The sequence below is a fragment of the Sander vitreus genome, chromosome 19, assembly GCF_031162955.1.
Source record: "Sander vitreus isolate 19-12246 chromosome 19, sanVit1, whole genome shotgun sequence".
Taxonomy (NCBI): Eukaryota; Metazoa; Chordata; class Actinopteri; order Perciformes; family Percidae; genus Sander; species Sander vitreus.
In genome coordinates, this window is record NC_135873.1 from 20,287,126 (window position 1) to 20,312,311 (window position 25,186).

The 25,186-nt window shown below is 41.3% G+C and overlaps 1 protein-coding gene and 1 long non-coding RNA gene across 3 annotated transcripts in view; one reads left to right on the plus strand and one right to left on the minus strand.

Moving 5' to 3' along the window:
• Positions 1–25,186, plus strand: part of sorcs2 (sortilin-related VPS10 domain containing receptor 2) — a 353,877-nt gene that overhangs the window by 74,864 nt on the left and 253,827 nt on the right. Inside the window, exon 2 of the mRNA XM_078276317.1 lies at positions 17,408–17,475. Within this exon, the coding sequence (XP_078132443.1) occupies positions 17,408–17,475 (68 nt within the window). The remainder of the gene's footprint in view (positions 1–17,407; positions 17,476–25,186) is intronic.
• LOC144534407 (uncharacterized) lies at positions 5,856–17,680 on the minus strand. Of its 2 annotated transcripts, none has more exons than XR_013503545.1 (3): positions 17,383–17,680; positions 6,097–6,244; positions 5,856–6,011 (listed from the first exon to the last, which is right to left on the minus strand). It is a non-coding gene; the product is annotated as an uncharacterized LOC144534407 (long non-coding RNA). The 2 variants fall into 2 exon arrangements; XR_013503546.1 differs by having other exon boundaries at positions 6,097–6,304.

The following is a 25,186-nucleotide window of genomic DNA, read 5'->3' on the forward strand; positions in this document are numbered from 1 at the left end:
CTTTTCCCAATCATTTTGGAGGGTCATAGAAACATTTATTGCTGGTGAAGGTAGGGTCAAGTCTATCTTGACTAAACATCCCAAAACTCCTCTGGTAGACCCTTAAATAAGAAACGAACAGTCCTGTCAAGAGTTTCAGGGGATGTAGGACCCAAATGCAAGACGGCAGACAACAAGTGTAATCTCAAGGATTTATTTAAATGAAATCCAACGAACAAAAGGTGTCCTGGAACAGCAGGCAAAAATCCAACAAAAACAGGAACAGGCAAAACATCAGGAACACCGAGACCAACAGGGTCGATGACACACAGACACTCCAAACAACATACAACAAGCTGACTTAGGACAAGGGGGGAACACAAGACTAAATACAGAGGGTAATGAGGTAACAAGAGGCAGGTGACACAAGGGCTGGGAAACAGGTGAAACACATTAGGGCAGGGCAGGACAATCAGACAAGGCGGGAAAACACAGGAAGCAAAACTAGACAAGACAGAAAACAGACTATCAAAATAAAACAGGAAACAGAACATAAAACAAGACCGATAATCACAACAGAAGGAAACAAGACATGACAGAAAACCAGGCTACAAAAATGACAGGAAAACAGACTATGATAAGACAAGACAAAACACCAAAACCATTACAAGTCCCTAAAGTACTGTTATGCAAAACAAGCAGAAGAAGGCAACAGGAATTTATTCTGTAGGCATGTGTAGGGAAAACACACTTTTAAATGCAGTGTGCATGATAATGAAATGTGGGTTTGTTCCCATCACTAATGGCGGCAGCTGGCACTATCAGCAAATAGTCCTTATGTACAAACTCCCCATCACAGCCACTGTGCTCCCGTCAGGGAAACAGACAGTACCTACTGTATTTCACCCACTATTTTCATTTTGCTGATGTAGTAAAATGCCAGCAATGCAACGTGAAAACTCCAGTCTGCTCTTTAGTCAAAACTTTTTTTCCCAACTTTAGAAAGACCTCCATTCCTGTCCTGTAGTCAGGAGCGAGCTGTGGCATTTCTTCTGAAGTGAGTACCTTCAGGTTATGTTAAAGCTACTCCCCTTTCAATCAGAATGAAAAGACACTGGCAGTTTGAATGAACGTTCTGGGAAGCATGTGTGAGACACACATACAAGCACTGACCGGCAGGAAGTTATTATTATACTACACTAATTAATGTTTCTCCCATAAGACACGATGTTGGAGAGACAGACTGAGATGATCTAATGAGGGGAGATGGGCTCAGCGTTGAGACATTGTGTCCTGCTTCAGCTGGCTAGTGATGAAGCATCACGGACAAAAAACACCAAACTCAATTAGCCATGTTACTGTAATGCTCCGTTTGGTTGCACCAGACGTGTTATTCCTAATGTATTTACATAAGCCCTCTGGTTTCGGCCCTCGGCCTGTTAGACTGGTAACTGAGAACGATGCTGTCAGGTTAAAGCAAGGCTTCACAAACAAAACACTGCTAATGCTGCTTGCAGAAATACGGCTGCTATTACCACTACAGAAAACTGCTAAAGCTACTACTCCTAGTACTGCCAATACCACATTCAGAACTAGCTGAGTTGGTATAGTCAGGGCTGATGTAAGGGACCATCTTAAAACTGAAAATGCTACAATTTTATCATAGAAATGTTAAACCAACTTTATTTCCATCTGGGTTAAGGTCCCATTGCATGAACAAGCTACTATGGTGTGTCTATCCAATGCCTTTTTCATTTTGGATCACATACACTTTACAGTTTTTAAAGACCTATAATGCAGGATGGCCCAATGAGGTATTCTTGTATTTCCCCACTTTTTATTATTTCATATTATTCTTTTTATTCTTTCTTATTTTCAGTCTAGACTTACTTCTTCTCTTACAGGTGGGTTTTACTTTGATTAAATCAACTTTAATGTTATGTTGCCTATTTTAAACATAGAAAATGAGACAGTCTAGATGATTTGTAACAAGTTCTGTAATAACTGATCTTGGCTTCAAGTAGTCTGGCTCAACAGATTTACATTGCTGGGATGAAGCCTGATATTGTTCCGGATGTCCCTTCTGCTATCTCCACTATCTACGGTCAGGTCCATAAATATTGGGACATCGACAATTCTAATCTTTTTGGCTCTATACCACCACCACAATGGAGTTGAAATGAAACGAACAAGATGTGCTTTAACTGCAGACTTTCAGCTTTAATTTGAGGGTATTTACATCCAAATCAGGTGAACGGTGTAGGAATTACAACAGTTTGTATATGTGCCTCCCACTTTTTAAGGGACCAAAAGTAATGGGACAATTGGCTGCTCAGCTGTTCCATGGCCAGGTGTGTGTTATTCCCTCATTATCCCATTTACAAGGAGCAGATAAAAGGTCCAGAGTTCATTTCAAGTGTACTATTTGCATTTGGAATCTGTTGCTGTCAACTCTCAATATGAGATCCAAAGAGCTGTCACTATCAGTGAAGCAAGCCATCATTAGGCTGAAAAATCTAAACAAACCCATCAGAGAGATAGCAGAAACATTAGGTGTGGCCAAATCAACTGTTTGGAACATTCTTAAAAAGAAAGAACGCACCGGTGAGCTCAGCAACACCAAAAGACCCGGAAGACCACAGAAAACAACTGTGGTGGATGACCGAAGAATACTTTCCCTGGTGAAGAAAACACCCTTCACAACAGTTGGCCAGATCAAGAACACTCTCCAGGAGGTAGGTGTATGTGTGTCAAAGTCAACAATCAAGAGAAGACTTCACCAGAGTGAATACAGAGGGTTCACTACAAGATGTAAACCATTGGTGAGCCTCAAAAACAGGAAGGCCAGATTAGAGTTTGCCAAACAACATCTAAAAAAGCCTTCACATTTCTGGAACAACATCCTATGGACAGATGAGACAAAGATCAACTTGTACCAGAGTGATGGGAAGAGAAAGAGTATGGAGAAGGAAAGGAACTGCTCATGATCCAAAGCATACCACCTCATCAGTGAAGTATGGTGGTGGTAGTGTCATGGCGTGGGCATGTATGGCTGCCAATGGAACTGCTTCTCTTGTATTTATTGATGATGTGACTGCTGACAAAAGCAGCAGGATGAATTCTGAAGTGTTTCGGGCAATATTATCTGCTCATATTCAGCCAAATGCTTCAGAACTCATTGGACGACGCTTCACAGTGCAGATGGACAATGACCCGAAGCATACTGCGAAAGCAACCAAAGAGTTTTTTAAAGGGGAAAGAAGTGGAATGTTATGCAATGGCCAAGTCAATCACCTGACCTGAATCCGATTGAGCATGCATTTCACTTGCTGAAGACAAAACTGAAGGGAAAATGCCCCAAGAACAAGCAGGAACTGAAGACAGTTGCAGTAGAGGCCTGGCAGAGCATCACCAGGGATGAAACCCAGCGTCTGGTGATGTCTATGCCTTCCAGACTTCAGGCTGGAATTGAATGCAAAGGATTTGCAACCAAGTATTAAAAAGTGAAAGTTTGATTTATGATTGTTAATCTGTCCCATTACTTTTGGTCCCTTAAAAAGTGGGAGGCACATATACAAACTGTTGTAATTCCTACACCGTTCACCTGATTTGGATGTGAATACCCTCAAATTAAAGCTGAAAGTCTGCAGTTAAAGCACGTGTTCGTTTCATTTCAACTCCATTGTGGTGGTGTATAGGGCCAAAAAGATTAGAATTGTGTCGATGTCCCAATATTTATGGACCTGACTATTTTGCAAGGGCACGATCGCTGCATTTAGGGCTTAGCTCAGGATGGTTGTGATTGGTTTAAAGAAATATTAACAAGCAAGAACATTTTTTTTTTTCCCCTATCCTAAAACAGAAAAGCAGTGTAGCCAGACCATACTCCAGTGCTGACTCAGTGAATACAGGGTTAATTGTGATTTTTAAATTTTCAATCCAACCAAGGTTTGCTCTATGTAAACGGCGCTTTGATAAGCTATTTGTATTCACTTTTGTGATTTCCATAATATTTTCTGCTGGCTTTGACTAGTGGTATTGTGATAATCCTGTTCATATCCAGGGGAGTATACACTGCCCCATGAAATAACATTAACGGTACCTAATGACAAGGTGGGAAAATGTGGCAGTAAGAGTCTCCTCAAGAGTAGAATTACAAACAACCAAATAACATTTGTCATTTCTTTACAGCTCATTTACACAGGTTCACACACATGTAGGATATTAACTTGGCTTGAACCCCAGTCATTGGAACACTGTGTATAATAATGTACATGTATAAATAAAGGATCTCCTTTGTGTAATTAGAGCAGCTCCCTGAATACATTTGCCCAAATGAGACCCTGAGAGTATTTGCACCGTGTTCAATGTTGCATTCAATACTTGTTACACTCGGCTCCAATTACCCAAATCATCTTTAACTCCCATTCACAAAACAAACTCAGGCATCGCTAGATTCTTAACAGTGGGATGAGGTAAAGAGCAATGGTGGTAAGGGACAAAAGAGCTGGGAATGGGCATCTATGACAAGGCAAAAGCAAAACAAATGGCAAAAAAAGCCAAAGGAGAAGCAGAGGGAGAGGAAGAGGGATTATGATAATAACGAGGCGACAGCTGTTCAGCTGTGGCGAGCAGCTGTATCCACTGAAGGGGGGTGAAGCCGGAGTTAGGACAGGAGCCGCCGTCCATGCCACCAGTCAAGTAAGCTAGCCAGGACAGACGCACAAAGAGAAAAACGGAGCTGCATGCAAATGTGTGAAAGTAAACAGAACATCATTGAATATATTAAGCTTAGATGTATTATGATAAGTTCCTTCACTCTGCCTTTAGATAACAGTCCTCTGCTAATTTTGCTCATAAAAGATTCATGTAGTAGTCATGTGGAGCACTACTCAGTTCTGTGGAGCGTTGTCATGTCTGACCAAAATAACCCCTGATCATAGTGATGTCATCAGGGTTATCTTGGCTTAAAGGACCATTTTGGCGCGACACAAACCTAGGGGTTAATAACAGATGTTAACCGAAACATTGAGAACTTTGTAAGTGTACAGACAGTTTATTAAAAAGATAGATTATAAAGACAGTAGTGTTCTCGTATACAGGCAGCCGCCGTCTTGGGAGCTACTGTTTTTCTAAACTATCTTTTAATAAACTGTCTGTACACAGTGCTTCTGTTAACATTTAGGGACCCTCATTATGCTACCGTTGAAGTGTGGTGATATTTTGAGACTTTTTAGTGGTAGAAATAGCGATTGGTTTTTACTTTCCCTGTGCCCCGAGAACTAGCGTTGTAAGCTAATCAGCGGTCCATGCTAGCTTGTTTCAAGCTACAAACACATTCGATTAGCATGAAAACATGTCCCAGAGAGCGACAGAGTGGGTACACATCTGTTATTAACCCCTAGGTTCATTTTGTACTGGAATTGTCCTTTAAGCTAGGAGACTACAAGTTTTTAATTAAAAAAAACAAGCATACATAATGGGGCCATGGATTTTGAAAGATGTGGTTGTTGGACCATACTGTACCAGCATTTTTGGAGCTTGAACAAACAAGACACTAACCAAACTATTTTATCTTAAAATTGTCCCCTGTGAATGCATATTACTTAACAAACCATTCTTTTGAGAACCAAAAGCGAGTTACACATTCCTAAATGTTTGTTAGCATTGTATCTAACCCTATTGTTCCTTAATTTAACCCCAACAAGAGAAATACATATCCTTTCAATCCCTTTTTTCATGGGTCAAAAACATACTGTATATAGATCATTTTTAAGACGAAGAATGGAAGTATGAATCATCACAATTTGCTAGATAAGATATATTTGTCAGGACCGGTGACCAGAACTCAGACACAGACCAGAGGTAGTTGCAATAAAAGGTGATTTTATTGAACAGAAAAAGCACAATGTGGTCCGGAAGGCAGGTGGTAGGATGAGTAAGAGAGAGGGAATGGGGTCAGGGCTCCAGAAGTCTGGGTCTAGCGGTGCAGGTAGGTTGGTCAGGTTTCCGGCACAGGGCAAGGTGGTTGGCTGAGGTGAGACAGGACAAAGACAGGTTAGCAAAAGGTAATTCTCAAAAGTGAAGGCTACTAGGTTGGCTGGCGTGTTATCATACTGGTTGATTCAACGATCCAGCAGAGACTGGAAGGTTGGCCTGGCTTATATGGGGAGTTGATAGATGATCAGGAACAGGAGTGCTGAGTGGTGTGATGAGCCTCAGGTGTGACAGTGGAAGCTCCCATGACCACACCCATCTGTGACTTCTAGAGCATGAGGGCGAGGCAAAACACAGAGGGAGGCCAAACCAAAACACACCAAGCACACTAAAAGGAAAAAAAACACAAAATGTACATTCTCACACACACACACACACACACACACACACACACACTATAAGGGAAGGCCAGGGTCACGGTCAGCGGACCGTGACAATATTGCACTTGAATACACATATTTTGTGTAAGCAATAGCAAATCGTTTGATGTAGCAATGTGCAGCCTCTTTGTGAGAGGGAAGAAGGGAAACTTGTTACCATCTACTGACTGAATGAAGGATGTATGGAGTTATGATTGGTGCACATGAGCAAATAGTAATACATGGGATACAGTGAGAAGAACAAATGTTTATTTGGTCTTTTTCTTTCTTTATGGGAAAACTAGTATATAATGATGTCATGGTGTGACAAGATGTAAACAGACGGAACCAGTTTCGTGCAATCACTCACTCAATAAAGCAATCAATCAAGGAAGCACTCAATCAAATTGTATTTTACCGTCACAGTGAACAAATACAGTAAGACTCCCTCACACATGCACTTGGCTACGCTAACCCCTCACATAGGTGTTCTTTTACTATCACCATTGTTTCATCTTGGCCTTTCTGTCCCTGATTTTTATGTTCTCCTGAAATTCCGGTCTGAAAAGATTTTATTGGGGGTTTAGGGACACAATACAACATCTGTCCACCTAATAGGAGGAGAGGCGTCCTCGGCAACGTATCAATCTACTTAGTCCATCTTTTTTCTTGTGATTCCGACTCTCAGATGGGACACTGCCAGTGTCTGTTAGTCAGCAGAGACATCAGTGTTTCATTCTGCAACATCCTGCATGAAAGAGATAGACACATCACAGATCGCCATTCTGTTTCTGAATTCAAAGGCATCTACTTGTTGATGTTTCTGAGTCTCTTTAGCACTTTTGGAGCATATGGTGGCAATGTACTCTCAAGAGTAAAGGAACAGTTTAGCCCCAGTTTATAATTATCTAGTGAGGAAGATGTGAGCAGAGGGCTATACAGTATGTTTTTCATCAAATAGCCAGGTATTCCTCACGCTTAGAATGTAAGCAACACTGAATGAAACAAACTGCAGTCTGAACAAGTGTTCATAGAAAATGTAATATATTCAAGTCATTTCTTTGAAATAGGGATTTGTTTTTAATTATCTGTATGTAGTCACACTACTTGTTTTAGCACAAAGTATAAATATTGCAATATTCTGTGCTTACTTTTATTAAGACTTCTGATCTTTAAGCTGCTATAATTCATATTTTTATGTTGGCAACAGATCAAATGACATGTATGTGAAAAGTTGGCACTCGAGCCCACACACTAATCACTGGACTCTGTTGTTTCCCTCAGCACTGCAGACTGTTTTAGTGTCTGTTATCTATGTTTATTATTTTGTTCTGCATCACCATTCTCATCAGCATTGTTTCCAGACACAGTAGCCAGCTGTTTTCAGTAAAAAACCTCTGATAAACCTACTGTACACTATCCAACTAGCACCGAACAACACAGAGAGTTGGTGGAGACTAAAACAGAGCTAAAAAGAGAGTGTATTATATTGTGTATTGGATTTTAAAATGCTAATCATGCCTACTTCACATGTCATCTCTGCCCCCAAGTAGCCCAAAAAATATTTAGATCAACAAGTTAGATCAGACAAGTCGATCATGCTAAGTGAATTCTACAGGAACTACAATGACTTTTGACTTTTCAGCATCATTCAAAGTCTTTAACATCGTAGCACCCCAAGCTACCAAAACTGTCTGAAAGGCCATGGGAACCTTGTATAACAACTATTTTCCACCATGACATTCAGTAGATAAGAGAAAAAAAGACAGTAGACATGATTGGAAGCTTATATTCTATTTGGTCTTACCTTAGTAAAGACAACCACGTCTAGCCTCCAGTTTACATCTGTTTGTATTGGAGAATTACAGTACACGTCTAAGGTCATGAACCTCATCAGGTTTCCCCTTGAAGACCAGCACTGATTACTAAGAGCCAGGTTAAGTTGGGTTGGCTGTCCCAGCAGCCCCATGAAACCTCATTGCCTCGTCCCCAGTAAGCCTCTCAGATCAATGGACACATTTGAGGGCCAGAAGGCTTGTCTTAATCCCTCGGCGTCATCGATTACCGTCCTTGTTACAGCCTTCACACCCCCACCCCCTTTTCCATTTCTAATGCCTCACTCTCTTGTTTCCCTCCTCTATCAATCTCCGGCCCTTGCCTTATTTGCATCTTTCTCAGTCGTTCTCTAACTGTAATTTTTCTTTATCTCTTCTTTGTTTTGTGTCTTTGCAGCGTCTTCCCTCCAACCTATCCATTCTCAACTCTTTTCTCCTTTCAGCTCTTTTCTTTGTCTCTTCGTCTCTCGCTATCTTCCTTTTATCTCCCCGTCTCCCACTATATCCCATATCTCTCTTTATCGCTTCTTCTTCCTTGCCCTACACTCTCATTCAGTCCCAAAGGCCTCAGGCTCCCAGCAGTGGATTATCACACATCTAAGGAACTCAGCTCTCTCAGTCCTGTCGGTCCAATTAGTTGTCAAATTGTCAGAAGTCGTCAATCTACTGGATTCTCCACAGGCCAAATCATCCTCGCAAGTCCACGTCCAGGAATATACAGCATGTGTGCGTGGATAAATGGTTCGCGGTTAAATGTGTGTTGATGACACCCTTTTATGATGGCATTGGAATTACAATAATGTGTGTTTCCAAACATAGCCTGCAGTTGTGATGCACCCCATAATTTAAGAGAATTGGAGAAGGATGCACGTGCATTTGTGTGAACATCGGCAGTCCTATCTGTTCCAGTATCTTCCTTGGAAAACAATCCACCAATTTCATCAGAGCCCAATTATAGCAATCGCTCAGATGTTCATGAGAGAGCAGAGGAAGCTAGAAAAGAGAAAGAAAACCGCAGAGACCTGCGTGGAGATCAAAAGGAGAAGATGGAAACAACAAAAGACCTGTTGGACATGAAAGAGGGAAAGAAAATGACAAAAGATGGGTGAATAGGTAAAAGTCGGAAAGTAAGGTGTGGAAGGTTTTCGGTCCAAAAGGAGATTTTACAAATGACAGACACTTTCAGATCAAACATGAACCAAACAAGCACAGATTTTCCATTATTTGAGATTGTAGCATGGTAAAAACTCATATGAAAACATCTGGACAGCATATCTCACCACTTTGAACAGATAGCGGTGATCTCCTTAAGCCACTATAGTTTTAATTTAAACATCCACATGAAAAGATGGCTTTAAAACTGAGAAAATGGTCATGAAAAAATAAAATGGAAAATAATAAAAGCAGATAGGGCACTATAGTAATTATTGGATCATATTATATAATTCATATCTAAATAATAACTATATAAATATGTTTGTCTTATTTCTGCTTAAACTAAAACTATTGTATTCCCCCAGGCACAGCTGACCTTGGCCATTCTAGACAATACTTGTGATTCTGCTTGAGATTTTTTACTGCGTGTTGCGCAGAGCAGATTGACCCAGGCAATGGACAAAAGGCGGAAGCACCGAGCAACTGTGCGACGCACCGCAAAGCAGATTTTTCTGCACCAGAGAACAACCAATTCTGCTTTCATGGTCTTTTGTAATCAGAGGTAAAGCTGTCTGTATGGCAGCGCTTCTGCCTCCTCTCTGAACCCAATGCTAGACACACACACACACACACACACACACACACACACAGACACACACACACACACACACAGACCTGCCTCCAGCTTCTTTTGAAACAAAATTGTTCTTCTGGCTGTGGCAACAGCCACATGCCGAGAGTCAAAAACAACACACCTTCAACGTTCTCTGTGTGTGTGTCGCGTTAGGTCACGGCAGTTTCCTGCTGCGTCGCTATGACGACCAGCCACGCTCGCCTCAGGCATGAGGCGGTACTAAATCTGCAATGGAAAATGGAGGACTGGGCACCGCGGCCGAGTCGAGTCGGGCCAATCCGAGTAGAGTCGAGCAGGTACCATGTAATGGAAAAACGCCATTAGTTTGGATCAACGGAAGTACATTTCCAGGATAAAGTCTGACATCTGTCAGGCTTTTCCCCTCTGCTTCCGCTCTTTGTGTGTTGCTGTTCTCAAAATCCCTTCGCTACGGGAAACAACAGCTTTAGAGCTGGCAAGATACACTCTGAAAAGGGAAAGGCTGGACGAAAATTTGGATTGTGCAAAAATGCAGGCCTGCTTGGTTCCTTCAGTTGGCGATGCATGAAGAACCGATGTTTGATCGCACTCTGGAACCCTGCAGGGATGCATGATTAAATTTCTGCTGTACATCAACCTGGTATTCTCATATTACAGTGTGGTCATGATAACATTTTACTCATCGCCTCTGTTGGAAAATATGGAGTCTGGCAAAAGCAATAGTGCCATATAGCTATAGGGGCAAGAAGTTTGGGCCTTTCTGAAAAATCAGTGTGTCCGCTTAAAATCTCCTCAGATGTTGAAGCAAACTGCACAATTCCAAATGGCAAACGTTACAAGGTACATATGCCCTTGTCATCATCTAATTCTATCAAAATGGAGACTCCAGTTGTGGCTAATTGCACAATGTCTGCCATGCAGTTTGCTAAAGCAGCTACATGGATTTATAGGCGACTACTTTTAATGGTTACTTTTATTCAGACTCAAAGACAATTGTTGAGAAACATTCTGTTAAAGCTTTTGTTAAAATGTGTAAAATGTCAAATCTGTATTATGACCAACAGTAATAATGGAAAAAATTAGAAGCTCTTCAGATATTGTATGTAAAGAGTAGAAAAGAATAACGAAGTTGAAATAATTCAACGACTACTACGGCATATCTGGCATCCAGATGTGCTTCCATTCCACCTGGGTAGATGGACTCTTGCAAGTTAGGTCAACATAAGCTTTCTGTGTGGACAGAGCAAAAGGCAAGCAGAAGCAAATGTCCATATAATTGTCCTCCTCTCTTCTCTGCCTGAGCAGTTTAATGAATGGTGGCAATCTCAAAACTACTGTTAAAATGGTAACGAGTGTGCAGGTCACTGGCTGGCCTCAGATAAAGAGCATGGTCAAGGTCCAACACAAAAACGACTTCAACCAGATGTGACTAGTCAGTGGCGACTGGTCCTGAATAATTACTGTAACCATTGAACGGGAAGGATGGGAGTAATGGGAAACTATTTGGATGAATTAAGCACTTGATGTTATACAAGTGTGTGTGTATGTGTGTGCCTGAGTGAGCAAGGACAGGGCACCAAAATGTCCATTGGATAACCAGTTAGGATTCAAGACTATGGGATAATAACATGCGTTAAAAACAAGCATTGCTTCTTTAAAGGGTTATTTTAACCAATTTATAATCAACAGAACAAATGTTGACCTTTCTTTGTTAGGACATAGAAAACTGTCCACAATGAGGTCTGTGGATTATGCATAGTAAGTAAGGTGGATGTTAATTATTTTTCAATAATGTGAGCACAAACGAAATCCATTCACCTCCATCGTAGTCTCACATTGCCAGACATACCACACTCCAACTACATCCCTTATCTTGTCTAGGATAGGGGGAGAAAAAAATGTTTGTGTGTAGTGATTGTGACAGACATAATTCACCTTTGTTGTTTAATGTAATATGTTGTGCATGTATTATGTTGGTTTAGGGATTGCTGTCCCTTTAAGCGTGTGATGACGTCATGTGGGACCTGGGGGTTGGGTTGCTGGGCAGCACCATTTTGTGAATGAATTGTTTTCCCTATATAAATAAATGAGACACGCATTTGTGTGCTCAACGTGAGAAGTTGTCTCTGTCAAGATTACTACAATTTCCAAACGTTCTTGTTTTACCTTTCTTCAAACTACAACAACCGTTAGCGGAGATAGCGCCCTCTCGAGAAACGTGCGGGATGTCAGGTTTTATCCCAGCAACGTGCATCCGTTGAGCTAGTGAATTTCATGCTTTGGAAATGCGAAATGCTACAGAACAGAATACACTTGCACGCAAAGTAGTGGAGGAAAGAGCCAAGAGTCGAGAGACAAGAGCAAGAGGGATAGTAAGACACTAACTGCAACTTCCCTCTCATTTCATGTCAGATTTTCTGTGTGTGTGTGTGTGTGTGTGTGTGTGTGTGTGTGTGTGTGTATAAACAGAGAGAGAGAAAAATGGTGTCAAAGTATTGTTCCCCAAATTTTACCAATTTTTTTTGTGCCCCAAGAATATAAATTATTCTTCATCTTTTTTGAAAAATAGATTCAAATGAGTTCCTCCCTTTTATTACAGACTGTGATGCATTGTTCATGTGTGTGGTCTGTTTATGAAGAATGCCAAGTGTCCGGTGGGATGAGGAGAGCGGTGTCACACATTTCGATGGAGTTCTCATATTTTACTGTTTTCACTTTCAAAATGAATGCGGGCATTCTTTCTCCGGAGCCTCATAGTCTGTCTTTAATTCCCCACAGTTCCTTTCTTTGATGATCCCTTTCTCCTTCTGTCTCCTCAATAGCTGATTGATAGCGCTCCATTGGCTCACAGTTGCTGGGAATGTCTCGGGGATAAACAGTGGTTGTCAAGCTGGAGTTCACGAGGAGCTCGGCTATGAGCTTGACTCTCAATGGGGTCTCTTGTAGCTCTTGTATGAAGTCATCAGTGGGTCCTGACCTCCCTGTTGACTTTTCCCCAATAAAAGCCATTAGCCAATTGTCCGCTAGCTTACAAACAAGAAACCCACAGTGGCTGATTATGTGGTTGTGGTATTATAAGGTGGTTACAATAGAGCGAAACTTCCTCTACAACAGTATTAGTAGGTCAGCAAGTTCACAGACAAACTTCTTTCAGTTTATCGTAATCAACAGAGGATATGAATACCCTTTTCTGTGATTGCTCATGAAAACAATGAGCTCCAAGACTTTGTTGGCTATAACTTGACATGTTTTCCGATACTTGTTGACTCTAAGTATTGTTCTGTGATTTATTTGTATAGAATTACAACTGACTGGCATGGCATTGCGTTTCCTAAAAAAGAGGGTATTTTTTCTTACCGCTCTGGTTGGATTCTCAGCCTGTGCCAATTATGCCCTTTAGTCCAATGAGCTGTAGGTAGATGTTGCCAAGTTGTTGTCTTAACGGACTGCTCGGTACACTCGAGGCAATAGAGAAATCTGGCTTCTGTGCTGTTTAGCAGTTTTGTCAATGTGCCTCGGTTTGATGCTGCCAAATAAACGCTCTCTCTGCCTCCTGCTAGTACTGATTTATGGCCGAATCCATCCTTGCCCTGTCGACTTTATACCCAAAGAAAAATTATTTTCCAATTGAGCAGAACATAGGCCTTGAAGACAGACTTAACGTGGGGATAGAGAGGCAGAATATTTCATTGGCATCGACATTTGGCTGAATGATGCATACCTCAGTCTCATGAGACTGAGATGGACTGATAGACTTGAGAGGCTGTTTCTTTCCACTTCTTCTTTTCATGTACAAGACAGAGGTTGCCAGACAAATAAATAAGTAAATCAGTCAATGTAGCTTTTTACCTTACATTTTCAACTGGAGGTTTAAAGCTGAAGAAAAAAAACAAAACAAGATTGGGTCAGTGAGGAACATGTACTAAGAATGCAGCATGGTAGATCTAATCCTTAAGTCAAGGGACTAGTGCTGTTACTGGCTGCATGCACGGAATGAGTGTCAAGCTTTGCACCAGTATCTCATTAGGAGGACAGCTGTGCAGAGGCGGACAGCCTGTTTCCAGAGACACCAGTTGAGTCACAGTAGGCCAACAACCAATTGGTGAACACTTGCTACATGCTACATGACTAGGGATGCTGTCTAATTCCTCATCAGCAAAGAGAGTTTTTAATGACAGTTAGAGGTAGAGCAAAAGCAGGTTGTACACTTTTACTGCACCTGCGTTAGAGTTGTTACCGAGGTCCTTATCGGCCCTGGCCTGTCCTGGTCTGGTCTGCTGCTCAGGGAAAAGTTTCTCTGTTCCGGTTTTCTGGATTCAGTGAACATCTTTGGAAGCCAAGCTTCATCAGGGTTGAAACTTGTGAGTTTGGGTTGTTTTGAGCCAAGTGCCTAGAGACTCCACTGAGTGGCTTTGATGGCAGTCTGTGTTGTGGTAATTGGTCTAGAGCTCTCAAAGCTCAATCTGTATGTCTCCAGCTGGGGTGCTCCACTTTAACCAAGTTTTTTGCGAAAATAGAACTCTTTTAAGACACAGTTAAAGCCCTGCCTCAGTGGAGGGTCTTATGAAATTGGTTTCTTTTTTAATACTAACTGCAGCTGGATACTACAGGCTGTGTAGCCTTCCCTTACACAAGAGGGCAATGTGAAGCCTTGGGCACTACTTAATGCTAGATTGTATGCTACACATTTAGACTAAACTTTCTGACAGGACAGAAGCATATTTCAGAACATATTTGGGCCTGCAACCAGGTATCTTATTAAGTCAGCCAAGTAAGACAGCACAGCTTTCATTTTATCTAACGAAGAAATCAAGCAGATATTTACCTCCTGAACTTGTCTTTCATTTTTCCAGGCCACCCAGACTGTCAAATGTCCATGCACATGTTCTGCAAGTCACCACAAATTCAAGGAAACATGCAGCCCTAAAATAAGAGCCATAATTGTGTACTATCACCACAGATAATATGATGGAGGCTGTGCTTGCTTTCCACATTAAGATGTATCAGGAGTGTCCCTATTGCACAGAGCTTGCAGCTTGACTCCCTGGAGCAGCCACTTTCAACACGGCCTGCTGTTGGCAGCTGCCTCTGGGCAGGACCCCTCAGCCAATAAACATCCCTCTGCCTAAAGCCACTCTCTACAACACCTAGGACTGCAAGCCAGCCTGTCAATCACACTTCTAGGCCCCACTGAGCTGCCTGACCCACTGGCAGTCTTGCCATGGCAACGCAAATCCCAGCAGACCAAGCTGTCAAGAACAGGAGTTCTCAGAAATATGAAAGACAAGAGTCTCTGATCCAGTATACACGCATGGGATTTGTGCCCTGGACCAAGATGTCTTGGTCATATGAATAATGCATCCCAACATTTTATTTATTTAATCTTTTGTGAAATTTTGCAATACTATTGTGTCTGTCCCCTAACCCAAAACCAACCTCTACTATATACTATAACATAGATTTCATAATCAAATCGCCCCAAGAAAAATGTGTTTAAGCTAAATTCATAATTTGGCTTGCAGAGAGGAGGCTATGAGGAAACATTGGGGAAAACACTGTGTGAGCGCTCTCTAGAATCAAAGTGGAAAACCAGACTCTTATTTATTCAGGGTAATAGTTTCTCCAAGCACCCTCAAACAAGACTCAGCATAAAAATCAGCAGCAGTGTAGATGGAGTTCCCTCACTGTTGTCTTTGCTTGAAATATAAATGCAGAGGAGAGATTAGATCAAATCTTGGCCAAAAATTTGCCACATTTATGCAGGTCTAGTGACTGACCAATGGCACTTTAAATATACGTATTGATTGAAGACATGTTATTGGATCTTAAGGGTCCAATGACAATTTTAAACACTGACATCTCACTCTGCCTATATATGTGGTTATCTGTCACTGAATTTGTTGCAAAAATGTCTAAGATTGAAAAATAAAAGTATAGAAAATTAGTCAAAAAGATAAGTCCTTTGTGAAATAATTGTACACTATGGCTGATAATGATTGTGTTACCACTGTTGCCCGCCATTAGGGATTGCTATGTTAAATTAACTGCTGCACAATATTCAGTCAGCCATTAGCACATTAGCAAGTAATAGCTTGGTAGAATGGCCATTAAGGCAATAGTGATGTTTTTTTTTTTTTTAAGTCTTAAGTCAGTTATATAAGTTTGCAAATTTAAAAGATATTTTATCTGACTAACAATTATCTTCAGAATCAGGTTTATTGACAAGTAAGTGTGTTTGGTGCATACAATAAACATTTAGAGGAAATAAAAAAAAAATTCATTACAATAATTAAAAATAAAGATGCTACAATAAAACAGTACAGTTTTGAGCAGGGTGTGCAAAAAGTTCACAGTACAGAAAATGTGCAATTTACAGGGATGATCATCCAAGATGTGTAACTGATGAGTCCTACAGGGTGATGGGGGCAGGTGGGGCTACAATCTTTTTTGATGGGAGCAGGTGGGGCTGCAATCTTTTCAATATCCACAACCCTTTCCACTGTTTTTAGAGCATTGAGCTCTAAGTTGTTTTGCCCACACCAGAAGATCAATCACACAAGCAAACAAAACCAAAGAGGGGCAGGCAGAATCCATGGTCTAAAAACAAGCAGAGTCTGAGCAGGCAAATACAGACAATGTAACACTGGAGAGCTTGGCAGTAACACACAAAACATTCAGGAAAAGAACTAAGGAAATGGACCAGTACATATACTGAGGGGCTGATTAGCTGATGAGGAGCAGGTGAGTATGCGGGTGGGGCAGGCCAGGTGAATGGAATCAGCAGGTAATGCAGAGCAGGAGGGAGTGGCAGAGTCTGAAATGACATGACTTATGCTGTGTTCCAGGCAACCCGTAATCTGTGTTTTCACAACCTTCTCCCCGTGAAAGTGCCCTGGAACGGCAGTCAAACCCGTAACTTACTACCTGTGAACTCGTTGTTGTACTCCCAGTTACAGTTTTTGATGTCACACACACACACACACACACACATAAACAACAATGGCGACCCCTGTTGATGCTGTACAGACGCCGGTGATTAACGGTGAGAAATATAAATAAATAGACATAAATAGGCAACGTAAAGTAATTCCGCACATTGTAATCAAAACAATACACATACTATTGTGTACTACTACAGGTTATGTTTATTAAATGAAGCCCAAAATATGTCGCCGACTAGAAATCGCTAGTATCAGCTAGCGCTAGCTAACGTCAACGTTAGGTAGCCACTAACTAACGCTAGGTAGAAGGGTTTGTGGTGACTTTGCCTGGAATGCTAACAAGTCGTGAGTCGTGACTTGAAGTCGTAACTTACGGGCTAAAAATTGTTTCTGGAACGCATCATTAGTGAGGCAAAAACAAGAGAGACAATGAAAAACTAAAGCCTGGCTGAAGCTGTTAAAGCACTAACCAGTCCCTTTCTTTAGTAGTAGCTTAAATATACCTCTCTCTTCCACCATCTCTTGCAGGTCATCCTGATCCTGACCAAGTACTACCACGCTGACTCCACCAAGGTACTGGAGAGCTCACTGTGGAGGTAGGCCAAATGTTTACACCGTGTCGCTCTTGCTGGATGTCTTTATGTCGTATCTGTCCTCAGACTCACACAGACCATTCATCAGCAGACAGCTTCCCTTTAACAGTAAGGTCAGCATAGGTCTCGGTTATCTCTCCGCTGTACTTCAAGGAGACAAGAGTTATACGAAGAGCTAGGGCGGACAAAACATCAGCAGGCAGCTACGAGTAAAGTGGAGGACCGGAGAGTGGCACTGCGAGGCCAGAGCAGGCATCTGTTTGAGCAGATAGCATATCAGCATGGCACAGGGCATGACGGCGGACACCGGCAGTGCCAGGGAAAGGGGTCAAGTCTGGCTGGCAGAGCCTCCTCTATTTAGCAAAGATGCCTTTTGCCAAAACATTTCACACTTATCTTGCTTCAAGAGGCGTTAAAAGAAATGCATCCATTCCACTCCACTTCACAACAACTGTATCTCTCACATACTGTATATTCTCATGGAATATTAATTTCCTCTTCATTCTACATCCATTCCCTACCAGCTCCTGGGGTACTGCTTGTAGTTGAGGCTGTGGAGGAGACTTAATTATATTCAAATAAAAAATAGACAAGACAGGGCTCATAACACTGGCTAAAATTAGCCATCTAGAAGGCAAAATGTATCTGATGGTGGTATTTAATTCATGCCATTCACCTCACTGAGGGCTCCATGACTTCAAAGCTTCAGCCTCTCATTAGCTCTGACTCACTGTCTCCCTGTAGGACAGATATAAATAATGTACATATTTTTCTCCTTCCCCTGTTGATGTTTTAATTGTTGCAGTGTATGAATAATGCTGCAGATTCACCACTGGACAGTCTGCTTGAGAAAGAGAAAAACACAGCAAATGGCTGAATTTAATATGAATTGAATCTAAATGACTGAAAAAGCTGCCCGGCTGCCATCGGCATCATTGTCCAAAAAGCAGACGTGACCATGAAACGTGCATGTTTCCAAGACGATCTCTGACCAAGTCCTGATCTGTATCATGTATGGGGTGTACCATAGTTCCTTGTAGCTGTCAGTTTTGCGTGGTGTGTGGAGAACCACAGTAGGCTAGCCTATAGGCTTTGAAGTCCCAGGGCTGTAGGATCAAACAAGGAAGATGGGGGAAGATGAATGGGTTGGCTGTCTTGCCCTGTCAGGTAGGGTGGATCAACATGCCAGGTTTCACACGGGGGAACTTAACAGCACAGAGGAGAAAAGTTTTTCATGGCAGCTGAGTTAATGTACTGAGGCCCTTTTAGATCAGCGGTGGTCTAAAGAGGCTTGTCTTAAGTCAATAAGCAAAGCATACAATCTGTGTCTTCACAGTTGAGAAACTAACTGTTAGTGGCCCAGGTGGATTCAACTCATACAACTGGGTATCAGCCAGTTAGTGTCATTCTTGCTTCACTGTGCAAAACCACCTTAAATAATTACTTTTGATGGTTTTCTCAGTGTTTGACTGGTCTTTTCCTTGCTAAAACGAATGCAATTCAGTGATCACTTATCCAATAATCAGTAGAGGTTATGTATGTCCAGCACTTCTTTGGAGTGTATCCTGATAAATTACAGTTCCTGGACGTAGCACTTTATCATGTTGGTTATCACTGCTCCTGCTCTATCTATAAACATTTAGTTACAATAAAACTCCACAGATAATTTTTTTTAAATAATGAATGTTGTCCTTTCAACCACATCTTAGCTGCCAGACCACCACGTCATGTGATGAGCGTGATGAAAAGCTCCAGAAAAAAAAGTCAACAGAAGTTTCCTGACATGAGACGTCTCGTGGTCATGTAAATCAGGACTCCTTAAATAGCAAATGTGGAAATAGCACGACTGTGATAGCGTTAAAAAAGGGAGAAAGTTGTTCTGAGAGGATGGTTTAGTGTGCAAATCCTTAGGACATGGTAGTCTGTCATCTTTTACCAACACTCATATATATATATATATATAATGCTGACAGCTAACAATAAACGGTGTAAAGTGTGACTGTGTTTTACTGTCAAGGATTCAACACCGGGATGTAACAATCTGCAGCTGCCGTCAGAGAAACAACACAGACGGTGCGTTCAATGAAACTGGTAAACTACAGCCTCGTGGTGCATTTGAAGTTATTGTAAATGTCCTTTTCCTATCTGGTTATTGTTTTTGTCGTTCAACAGCAATTTACTAGTGAAATAAGTTATTGTTATTGTTATACATTATTATTAAATCATTTAATGTTGACCATATGGCCTTAGCAATAAACAAGCCGTTCTTTAATGTCACCAACTGTTGTTTAGTACCCTTTTTTTTTCTTTTCTTTTTTTACTTTCTTAAAAAGTATCGGTTCAGGCACCGTTAATTATGTATGCGATTAATTTGAACAAAGCCGCCATGACAGTCTGGCTGTGAATTTCCCGGAGAAAAAAGAACCACGTGACACGTTCGTCACTAATAATATATATATAATATACATAATATATAAAATAATAATCAGACTGTTAATAGAAACAATACAGAGCAGCGTCGCCTGCTGCTATGGAGACATATTACGTTTCGCGCAGGCGCAGAGCGTACGCTCAAGTCGGCGTCGCCTCAGTGTGTTCTCAGGCACTTTTTGGACCTCGGGGACCCGACTGATCAGTCCGACTGCCTTTTCTGCCGATGGTCGGCCCGTCTGGTTGGTGTGTCAGGGCCTTAAAGGTCTTGGAGCTTCTGCCAATGGCAGATGGTGGAGAAAGTGGAGGGCTGAATGTAAGACATAAGACCCATAATGAGTTCTGACTCTGAGTCTTGCTTGAGGACATCTAAATAAGATATTTCTCTAATCTGATATTCTCTCTCCATCTCCTAGTCCAGACTTCTCTAACTAATAAAGGCCGGAATCTCTGTGTGAGTCTGTCCGGCTATGTGTCTCTCTGTGTGTTTGTGGTGACCCCCATGGGCGAAAGACCTCACATGCAGCACAGTGATGTACAGAAATAAACATGGAGGCCACTGGGTTGCCCTTTGAATGCGACACGTTAAATATGAATATACTGTAAATAAAACTTAGCTAATAAAGCACAATAAAGGTTGGGGGGGGGCGACGGCTGTGTGCGGCTGTGTGCAGCTGTGGCCGCGCGGCTCAGGGCTTCACGTCTCTCAGTCAAGTACGTCGTCCACCTATTTTAAAAACAATACCTCCGCTCTCTATTTTAAAATTATATTCCGTAAGATTTGAGTTTGAGTTTCAAGCGGCAGCTTTGGCAGTAAGATGCAATTGCAGGCGCTCCTCTGCGACTTTCAAGTGAGGTGTCGACTGAATGACGTCGGTAGATTGGCAGCTCTCACCTGCGCGATGCCTTCACATGTTCTAGTCCACACAGACAGCAGTTTAGTCTAAGATGAGCTAAGAGCTAATAGATCCATGAAGATGCGAGCTGTGTGGGGACACACGCAGCAGTGGAGATGATAGAGCCGGGGAGGCAGCGTCTAGCTTACGTGGCTAACACAGTCAAGAGTGGTAACGCAGCTATCGAGATTACTCACCGAGGGGAGGCGCTATGTTTTCCAGCACTGTTTACTGTGTTAGCACGTAGCTTTTGTAGTCAAATGAGTGGAGCCGTTAGCCAGTGTACGCCCAGCCCAGTTAAAGTTAGTGCACTTAGCCAAGCAGTGACACAAACACCCTACTAGCCACTGAGGCAAAATGTGATATAAACCTTAGCTGATGAAGTGGAGGCTGAGGTAGAGCGGGCAGCAGGCACCATAGCAGGCCCAGATACAGGTCCAATAGACTCAGAAACTCTTTTATCCCGACTTCCATTTCCATTTTAAACAATTTGCCAGAACTGTTTTAAATGTATTTATTTACTATTGTGCTTTAGATACTGTGGGTATTTCATGATTTGCTGTATTGTTGGGTGTCTTGTCCTTATGTCTGTCTGCTGGCTGTACAAACAATTGCCCCTCGGGGACAATAAAGTTACCTTGAGCCTTGAACCACTTTCCCCTCATTCACCGCTGACTGACGTAAAAAGCATCACTTACTCTGCACTTGCATTTGAATTTAGGGTGGGAAAGTTGCCCAGACAGTCAGAAGGACATAGCAGCAAATACAAGCACTTTCATCAGTGGGTCATATGCTCAATCACCATTGTTATAACTCGCTCTTCGATAGATAGGAACTTAACAGACAATTCAGTGGAGGAAAATCTTACGGACAATAACTTTAAGTGTATCTCACCATGTGTGTTTCTGACCCCTGGATATACTAACTTCTCAACCAAACTCTTCTTTACTTCCTTCAACCAGCACTATCTGCCACTTCCCTCTGTTGTTGCAACTCAATTGTGTAAGTTTGCCATCCTATCTTATTGTATAACACTTATAACATAACCGCTGACAAAAAAACTTTGCTAATTAAATTAATGCTTTAACAGTCAATCCATTAAACCTGTTTGGAAATGAATACCTCTGCTGCAGTGTCATATACGGTAGTTAAAATGAGCATGCGCATATACTGTGACATATACGGTAGCACCCAAAACGTGTGTGTCACTGCTCACTTGTTACTTGCATCAGGAGTTCAGAGTAAAGAAGACTAAATGATAAACTGCCTCCTTCATTATCATTTTACAATGTCCATACTTCCTGGAGAGAAAGCTCATTCTATCCGCACTATCGGCCATGCTGTGGTTTAATGCTCATTGTTCGAATGGTGTATCATTGTGCCACCCTAAGGTCCTGCTACGTTAGATCAGAAGCAACTAAAGTAGGTCTGTCTTCTTACTTGATTAAAAAAAAAAATTTGTTACATGCTCGTTACCGCTAAAAGTAGTGGAATTACAGTAACGCGTTACTTTGTAGCACGTTACTCCCAACACTGATAATAAGATATATCACATCAAATCTTTTGTGAAATTAGTTTGACTAAAATGACAAAATTATTGTTTTTGGCAACACAACATTAACAGAAATGTTTATTATATTGATATAATGTGTACTTTTGAACGGGCACTGCACTAGTGCCCTGAATACAGATCAAATTCAGATACTGCATCGGAGTAAACAGAGGGAAAGGTACTTGTAGATTAGGCAGAGATGTGAGGATTTGCCACTGCATTACTAAACACTGTGATGACTGCAGGCTAAAAGAATTTAAGCTTAAGACTGTTGCTCTAACTCGAGCTATGAAATACTCAGTAAACCTTTTTGATCCTCAAACTGAGAGGACCAGATGTACACTTTTGTTGGCTTTGAATCCTCAGCGCAAATGTTTATTTTTTTCAGATACCAGATAATATCACTTTCTCGTGTGTAGGTTTAATGTCTCCAAAATCCAGTTTTACAGGCTTCTTAAACCTGATATTAATTAAATTGATCCGGGGATTGGAGCATTGTTTTTTGATAAGATACATAATGGAATTGCAATTACCTGGGCTTGAATCCCGGTATATACACTAGAGCTGTCAATCTTCCTCCATAATACCATTCAAATTCCATTTGATATTTTTTAAATATTCAAATAATATTTGAATATTTTATTTAATGCTCAATTGCATTAATTGTTATTAATATGTACTACACTACTCAGGCTTATGCATTGTCAATGCCACTACGAGCATGTGGTTGTTGTTACACGTTATGTCCCCTAGAGGGACCTCTAACATCAGCCTGGCCTTGAGGGGACCTGCACGCAACTTTGTTTACATTCATTTTCCACCACGAGCTCACAGAGACAAACTCAACTCAACAGAGAACTGTGGAATGACACGTTATCTAACAAGTGTAGTGAAGCGGCTCTGTTGTAAAGGCTAACGGTGCTCGGTTAGCACAATGACATTATGTTAGAAAGCACAGCCGAAACAATGTGTCATAAACTAGTTAGGTTACTAACAATGCTAACTGCATTAACCAAGCCAAACAGTGCTGCCACTACAATTTTAGTGATTTATAAGCAGTTTCTTGCAGATTGTCTCGTTACTGAGAATACAGCTATTACAAGGTAATATATGAAGTTGAAGCTAACTGTCAGCTGTAGGGCATCTAACATTAACTTTAGCAGTCTCCATGAAGCTCCCAGGTAAGCTCCTATAACTCTGTCAGCTGTAGGTCAGCTAACATTAACTTCAGTAGTCTCCATGAAGCTCCCAGGTAAGCTCCTATAACTCTGTCACCTGTAGGGCATTTAACATTAACTTCAGTAGTCTCCATGAAGCTCCCAGGTAAGCTCCTAATAACTCTGTCAGCTGACATTAACTTCAGTAGTCTCCATGAAGCTCCCAGGTAAGCTCCTATAACTCTGTCAGCTGTAGGTCAGCTAACATTAACTTCAGTAGTCTCCATGAAGCTCCCAGGTAAGCTCCTATAACTCTGTCAGCTGTAGGTCAGCTAACATTAACTTTAGTAGTCTCCATGAAGCTCCCAGGTAAGCTCCTATAACTCTGTCAGCTGACATTAACTTCAGTAGTCTCCATGAAGCTCCCAGGTAAGCTCCTATAACTCTGTCAGCTGTAGGTCAGCTAACATTAACTTTAGTAGTCTCCATGAAGCACCTAGCTAATAACTCGCGACAGTTAGAGAACAATAACGAGCTAACATTTGATAACATAAGCACTTTGGCTCGGTGGATGTCGATTTTCAAGTCATGTTAAAACTATTTCCCGTCCTTCTTATGATTTCTAGCCGCAGCCTGTCACTTCCCCTTGTGCTAACTTTACTCGGTACATAACGTTAGTTCCGTAATGTTGTACTAATGTTACTCGGTACGTAACGTTAGCTTAGACCTCACAATGCCTTGTGTTTAAGTTTAAGTTATTGTTCATAAGACGTGACAAGAGTGACACATGCAGGTAGGCCAAGGCGAGAAGAGGGAGATTAGCTAATGTTAGCCAACATATTTATAAAAAAAAGTAACATTCGAATAGTAATTTCAGCATTTGAATAGTATTGATTATTTTACTATTTTAATTATATTCGACTTTCGGTATTCGTTCCCTAAACAGCCCTAATATACACTGGTTATTAAAAGCTTTATCCCCCAAAAATATAGGTTATCCACCTTTAAAATGCACATTCAGAAATGTGTTTCTGAATGTGCATTTTAAATGTGGATAACCTATATTATACTTAGATTTGACCAATATGTATTGGTCAAATCTAAGTATTTATATCCCAGAGTAATCAAACATTCACAACAGGGTGTTGGTGTGAAAGTCTGGGGGTATTTATAATTCATGCCGTCTTCACCCATCTTTTGAAGATGCGAGGGGGGCCAGTAGCCATTGCACCGGGGGGCTTTACTGCTGCATTATGGATGAAAAGTCGGACATGCTAGATCAGCTACCTGCAGTAGATCAACCACACCACACTTCCACAAACACCACAGTTGACAATTTGTCCATCATATATGCTACATTTTGCATTTTATGTCTACTTTTTATCTGATTGTAAGTTGATAGGCTTATGTGTTTGTACAGTGTGTGTTTGTCTTTATTAGTTTATACCTGTATATTATACATGTATATTGTGTGAATAGGTATGTACTGTAAATGAACGAGTGTGTATTTGTTTCTGCATGTGTAGCTATAATGTATATTATATGTAATTTATGTGTATGTGTGTGTGTGTGTGTGTATATATATATATATATATATATATATCCATCCATCCATCTTCGTCCGCTTATCCAGGGTCGGATCGCAGGGGTAGCAGCTCCAGCAGGGGACCCCAAACTTC